The 6,000-nt window shown below is 49.0% G+C and overlaps 2 protein-coding genes across 2 annotated transcripts; both read right to left on the minus strand.

Moving 5' to 3' along the window:
• Positions 1 to 449: 449 nt before the first annotated feature.
• Positions 450 to 3,705, minus strand: LOC108922953 (uncharacterized). The gene is made up of 5 exons (XM_018733367.2): positions 3,642 to 3,705; positions 3,205 to 3,361; positions 2,884 to 3,025; positions 2,313 to 2,352; positions 450 to 1,899 (listed from the first exon to the last, which is right to left on the minus strand). Exons 2-5 carry the CDS (start codon positions 3,324 to 3,326, stop codon positions 1,586 to 1,588), a joined length of 618 nt encoding a protein of 205 aa, XP_018588883.1. The 5' UTR covers positions 3,327 to 3,361; positions 3,642 to 3,705; the 3' UTR covers positions 450 to 1,585.
• Positions 3,706 to 3,793: 88 nt separating this feature from the next.
• Positions 3,794 to 5,605, minus strand: LOC108922952 (tumor necrosis factor receptor superfamily member 27-like). The gene is made up of 6 exons (XM_018733366.1): positions 5,532 to 5,605; positions 5,284 to 5,327; positions 5,084 to 5,197; positions 4,451 to 4,629; positions 4,138 to 4,247; positions 3,794 to 3,900 (listed from the first exon to the last, which is right to left on the minus strand). Exons 2-6 carry the CDS (start codon positions 5,314 to 5,316, stop codon positions 3,794 to 3,796), a joined length of 543 nt encoding a protein of 180 aa, XP_018588882.1. The 5' UTR covers positions 5,317 to 5,327; positions 5,532 to 5,605.
• Between the last annotated feature and the right edge of the window lie 395 nt (positions 5,606 to 6,000).

Below are 6,000 nucleotides of genomic sequence, written 5' to 3' on the forward strand. Positions count from 1 at the left end.
TCACAAGCAGCGCAGAGAGAATGTAATAAATAAATGCCTTTCGTTGTTTCCCTCATTTGCACTGGAGAACTTGCTGCTATGGCTGCGGCCTTGGAGGAGAACAGCCTTGGGCCCCTTTTTAACACTTCGAAAGATTTCACAGACCACTCGACCCGTTGTGGCAGCGGTACAAACACGCAAACGGCCGTCTCACACAGTCGCAGTCACACTCCATACCGTACAGCATGAAAACCAACATGAGAAAACACCCCTTATACACTCGGTGTGTGCAAACACAGGGTGCGCATATACGTATGTACACACAAACACTGCCTTCAGCCTGTTTGTTTCCCCCTTTAATTCAGCTGGTTATCCCTACAAAAGTAAAAAAAAAAATACTTCACAGAAACTGGTTTTGAAACACGTTGTATTACAAGTCAGTGGGATGGCACTAGTGTGTGTATGTGTGTTACATACGGGTGACCATAAAGTCTCCATGGATGGTAATTCATCTTTATTACAAATTATGCTGCCCTCCATTCACCTTAATCCTCTGCACAAATGCACCCCCTCCCCCACCCAAGTCACCATACAAATTTTTATTTTCTCCCCCATGTTCTTTCTTCCATCATCATGCAATAAGATGCTGGCTAAATAATAGCAACAAAAATAACAGTAATAGCAGTAAAAGAGAGAGCATTGCATTTGGGGAACTGAACGACTAGCGATGCTGTTGTCAAAGATGTGAACATGTCTGCTTGCTCTGAGACAGATGGGGACCGCGTTCATTGTTACCGTTTACCGTACATATTTACAGGGGCGAGCAAGCCTGGGTGTTGGGGGGGGTTAGCAAGGAGAGACTGCATTGCAGCAGTTAAGACCCCTTAGCGCCACTTCCAATAAGAACTGAGCTCTCCACCTCATCGCACGCCTCCGTGTTTTCGTTGCCAGCCCATATCGCCCCTTCACACCCCCCCAACTCGAGCCTCCTCGTTCATTTTTAATGGCCGACACATTAGTGCTCACCTTGTTCTGGGCTCAGTTACACTGGGCTGAATAATGCAGGGGTCACAGTGTTATTTAACACTCAGAAAGGGTTCAGCAGCGGGGGGGCTCACTGATACAAGGGTTTGAGGAGACATAGTGCACCTCGGCATGCTGTCTATCGCTTTGGAAACAAGAATCAAACAATCGGCTTCCACTTATAACATTCGGTGACCATTAAGGGCCACTGCTCTGGCACACTTCAGCAAACAAGCTGTCCCGGTGAGATATAAAATCACAGCTAAGACACTAAGTCATGTGGTAATCTAGGGGGCACGGAGACACGCCCCCCACCGGAGCGGACGCAGCTCGGACACGAACCCACAACTCACATCAGATACCCCTGCGCTACCCCTATGTATTTTCTTCCTGACATAATGCTTAAATCCAGGGTGAAGGAATTGCATCGGGACTGTTCGGACAAAGGGGTGTGTAAAAGGATCTCCCTGAACACACCGTGGTGTTTCTTTCTTGGTGGCACTCGCCACAGTTTTGCCCCTGATTTCTTACGGCAGGATGGGTGTCAGAGAGCTGCGTAGCCGCACCAGGCCGTTCCCGTGGATCAGTGCAGCCCTGATTCCCGGGCCCGAGTGCCACTGGCCCCTGAGCGCCGCGTCAACAGGCTCCGATGCATCCTGGCCACCACATCGGGGCGGTGCAGCGTGGCGACCGCCTGGGCCAGCTGCGGTAAGAGCGTGTAGGTGGAGGTGCGCAGGTAGCGGAAGAGCTCCTGGAAGCCGTGCAGGTTGCTGAGGACCTCAGCTGGGACCCCCAAGGCGTGACCCAACCTTTGCACGGCTCCACCGCGGCCCCCTGCGTCCAGCAGCAGGGAGAGGTCGTGCACCGTGTCGTAATCCAGCTCCTCCAGGGTTTGACCTGTACGCACAGACAGCATGGGACATCCACTGACCGCTCCACCATCCAGTTACAGGCTTCAGCTTGCGCCCTTATCAACGTGGAAAGTAACAAGTCCCACTTTTCTGTTCACATTCCCATTGTCCCGTTTATTTGCTTGGCCTAAGCTTTTATCCTCACCAATTTACCGTTGCAGTTAAAGGGGACATATATCTGCCATTCTCATTCAGTTCCTTGCTCTTGGGTAACTAAACTTCCTCCTCATGACTTGAACGTCTTCATCGCAAATCCAGGTGTTTAAAGACCACCCGCTTTGGGGCCTGTTGGCGCATACCTTGGAGCAGGTAAGGCCCTGTCCCCACTCTCCCTCCTAGGCTATGTTTTCAATGACTGAACATATAGAGCTGAGCAGTGTCTGCAGGAAGGGAACGCACCTGCAGCCATGGCGCAGATCTCCTGCAGCTTCATCTCCATCTGTGGGGTGGAGGAGAAAGTAAAGATAGCAAGCGGATCTTATAGGCAGCACATAAAGTGACAGCACCGTTGACACGGCCCCATTAAGGTTGTCCCACTGTAGCCAGAACTCCGCCATGGACGATCCCAAGCCCGGCTGAGAAAGGAGGAGGGTTGGGCGTGGGGCAAACTACCCCACACTGTAAAAACCTCGCCAGCTACAGAAATGCCAACAAGGAGTCTTCAAAACATCTCAGCTTTTGGAGAGGATGGATCTTCCCCAAGATAACATATGCTGCCTGATGGTGAAAGCTGGATAACTCTGGAAGCCACTAGGCTGACACCTCTTATTTCATCCAAGACACTCAAGATCGGTACTTGGAACGTTAAGCACAGGACAGAGATGTCTGGAGAGCCTTTGTTGGCGGCCTATGCTCCAGGAGAGGTGGAAGGTGTTGATGATGATGATGATGATGATGATGATGATGCCTGTAGCCAGATTACTTTGATTTTACAGGGCAAATCATCTTATTAGCACCTTCTCTACTCTACCTCCTGTAGGGAAGGTTGGGTCTCCTCAGGCTCCTCCCACTCACAGTCTCCGCCCCTGCTTTGACCGGCAGGCTTGATGTTTGTTGTGACATTGATGACGATTGAAGGGGGGTGAGCATTTTTCTCTACGACCACGGGGCACCTGTGGGAGGGAATGGACTGCGATTTAACCTGCAAGGTACATTTCCTCTCTCCCTTTTCCTTGTTGTCTCCTCTCTCCCAGATGCATAAAAATCTGGTCTTCTGACTGTACAAGGGTTCACAGACACTACCCTTTCCTTGTGTTCCCTGCAGGCACTAATCATACAAGCCAAACTGTACCTTGGCGTTTTGTCCGTGCTGTCAGTCTGCTGTGCATGTTGCTCCTCTGCAGTGGTTGTGCCACAGGGTGAAGCAGAAGATGTGGCACCTGGGAGAAGCGATCGCAGGGATTCAACACTCATCCCGCTCCAGCCCAGAGAAAGTTTGATTCTGCGATCTGACCCAGAAGAGGGAGAACATCCGTGGCTAGGACCAAATAACACACGCAGCCTCCTGGAACTTAACAGCAAAGGATTTTTGGATGGATTTCTGGGTTTTCTAGGTTGTCCCCCAATACAAGCACAGAATCTCCTCTGTAAGGTGTATTTGCACTCAGGGTGGCAGCATAAACAGCTCAAGAAAGACACTTTAAAAATCTATATCCTCCACAGCGGACAAAATCTAATATCAAATGCGGTGAACTTGGAGAGTTGCATATTTCAGACTTGCAGACTCACTTAGTCTCTCCGCTGTCAGCAGCAACACCCACAGAAACAACACCAGGAAGAAGGCGGAGGCAGCGGACGCTGAACCGATCACCGCCACAGAAACAGGGGCTGGATCCATCCCAGGTCAAAAAAACGGAAACAACACTCGTCAGCTGACGCAGTTATAAACACGATGCTTCTGAATTATACAAGTTTAGAGTGTAAATATGAGACTGCATACTTCTAGAATCTTCCTTTGGCCTTGTTCTGGAAATGGTCGGAGCCAGTCCTGCAGATCACGAGAGACAGGTGTATTCAGAAATCATACGGATATACTTTAAATGAATGCCACAAAGGCACGAGGGATTTAATGCACTGACCTTTATATTTGTTTATTTAGCTCATGCTTTTTCCCAGAGCGATTTACAGTGCTAAGATATTTATGATTTACACATTTTTACTGTATCAGCAGGGGGTGGGATTTGAAGGAGTCCTATGGGTGTAGGGCAGCAGTTCCAACCACTACCTGCACTGGGTCCAGGGGGTAGGCAGTCCCTTCGGAGTCCCCCAGAGGGGCCGAGGCAGGGCATGCACAGAGGCTCGATCACCCCGTTCTTCCTCTTGAGCTCATAGAACCTGTGCAGACACATTGGGACACCATGGTATGTTCTGTAACTATTGGACGTTAGCGCCACACTACCTACTGAGGTCCCTCGTAAGGGGCACTGACCTGAGGTGGCCTGGTGGGACAACATAATCCAGACTGAATCAATCTGAGTCTGTCAGCTTCAATTCCCATAGTGGGTGTGGCTAATCGGGCATTGGCTCCTCCCACTCACCCCTTCAGGCAGCCGCCGCATTCCGCGTTGCTGGTGGGGGTGCAGGATGCCCTCTCCTCACGGTTCAGCAGGGCACACTGGGTGCACTGCCAGCAGGGTGCCAACCCCGTCTCCGCGCTGAACTCCGCCTCCCCACATGGCTCGCAGTGGCCCCCTCCCCCGTCGCCATAGCCACAATCCTTAAGTGGGCGGGGCATAACAGGCACAATTTGCATGCAATATCAAACATTATTACTGGTAAGATTTCCGTGTGGTTATGAGTAAAACGAGACTAACACACGGTGCAGTAACAGGAAGCATGATGGGTGTGTAAAAGGTAACGCAGCAGAGTAAAAGGGAGCTTTAGGGCTGTTATGTGTAATACTGTCGACACATATATAACATGATATATATACTTTATTTTAATGTTTGTACAACACATGTAAATGTGCATTTGCACATGACAGCAACAATAAATGTGAATCATAACTGAACAAAGAGGATTAAACAGGCTGCTGTGGAAATGCCTACAGTCCTTAGGTCATGTGGGTCTGGCAAACCCAGACATGCGGATGAGTGAGTGATCATGATTGGTTGATGATGCTGGGAGTTGGACAGCGGACTCCCTGTAGGCTTTTCGGCGGGGGCAGTCACCTCTGAGAGCTGCTGGCCCGGTCCACAGGTGGGGCAGTCCACACAGCTACCATTGACATGGAGGAACTGGTCCTGGGTGCAACTGAGGTCAATCGCACTCTGCGCATAGCGCAACTAAGGGGCACGTTTTAAAAAAAATGACTATTTAAATTGGAGAAAAACACAGTGAAATTTACAACAAGGCAGTGATTATTACTCACCATGAGGAGAAGAGAAAATGCACCTGGACCCATGGACCAACAGCCTACACCGGTAAAAGGTAAAAGGAAATCCGTTTGACTCATTAGACCAAAAAAGTGATGAATGGTGTGCAAGTCTAGTCCTCCTCCAGTGAGAATGTTGTAAAAGTACAGAAAATCCTCTGTAAAACTGTCAGATAGTTCCAGCCACAGACTACTGAATGAACTTTTATGTAGCGTATTTTACTGTAACAATCTGGGGTAAGTACCTTGGTCAAGGGCTCTACAGCAGGAGTAGTGACTTGATCCTTCAGTGGTACCCAGGACAATACCTGCCGGACACTTGCTGCCAATGCCTCAACTGAGATGAAATGCCCATGTGCTTCACCCTAAACCATCTCTGAGCACACATGTTGAAACGCCCTGGAGTATCAATTACTTAAGTGATAGATTTATTGTCTATTTTGACTTTTAAGTCGTATTTGTGTGACAATGTCCCGCAGGTGAATTCATTTATTGATGGATTAAAGTGAGGATCAACAGCAACTCATGATAATTTACATCCACACCCAGGACCAAACCCAATGTGTTTCTAGCTCATTCCTCTGCAAGAACTGGTACTTTCAAAACTCCTATCAAACTCACTTTTCCTAAAAATTAATACAACATACTGTTTATTTTTTTCACAGAATTAGAAAGCTGGCTGGAGCAAAATCCTCCATGCATATACAATAAGAT

Source organism: Scleropages formosus, chromosome 13 (genome assembly GCF_900964775.1).
Source record: "Scleropages formosus chromosome 13, fSclFor1.1, whole genome shotgun sequence".
In the NCBI taxonomy this organism is placed as follows: Eukaryota; Metazoa; Chordata; class Actinopteri; order Osteoglossiformes; family Osteoglossidae; genus Scleropages; species Scleropages formosus.

What these genes read in the sequence shown, in the direction of transcription:
- LOC108922953 (XM_018733367.2), bottom strand. Translation starts at nt 3,326, where the DNA reads ATGAGTGTTGAATCCCTGCGATCGCTTCTCCCAGGTGCCACATCTTCT. An exon ending in CCCAACCTTCCCTACAGGAG is followed by an intron (nt 2,353 to 2,883) that starts GTAGAGTAGAGA and finishes TCCACCCCACAG; the next exon opens with ATGGAGATGAAGCTGCAGGA. An exon ending in GATCTGCGCCATGGCTGCAG is followed by an intron (nt 1,900 to 2,312) that starts GTGCGTTCCCTT and finishes CTGTGCGTACAG; the next exon opens with GTCAAACCCTGGAGGAGCTG.
- LOC108922952 (XM_018733366.1), bottom strand. Translation starts at nt 5,316, where the DNA reads ATGGGTCCAGGTGCATTTTCTCTTCTCCTCATG. An exon ending in CATTTTCTCTTCTCCTCATG is followed by an intron (nt 5,198 to 5,283) that starts GTGAGTAATAAT and finishes CGTGCCCCTTAG; the next exon opens with TTGCGCTATGCGCAGAGTGC. An exon ending in CGGGCCAGCAGCTCTCAGAG is followed by an intron (nt 4,630 to 5,083) that starts GTGACTGCCCCC and finishes CGCCCACTTAAG; the next exon opens with GATTGTGGCTATGGCGACGG.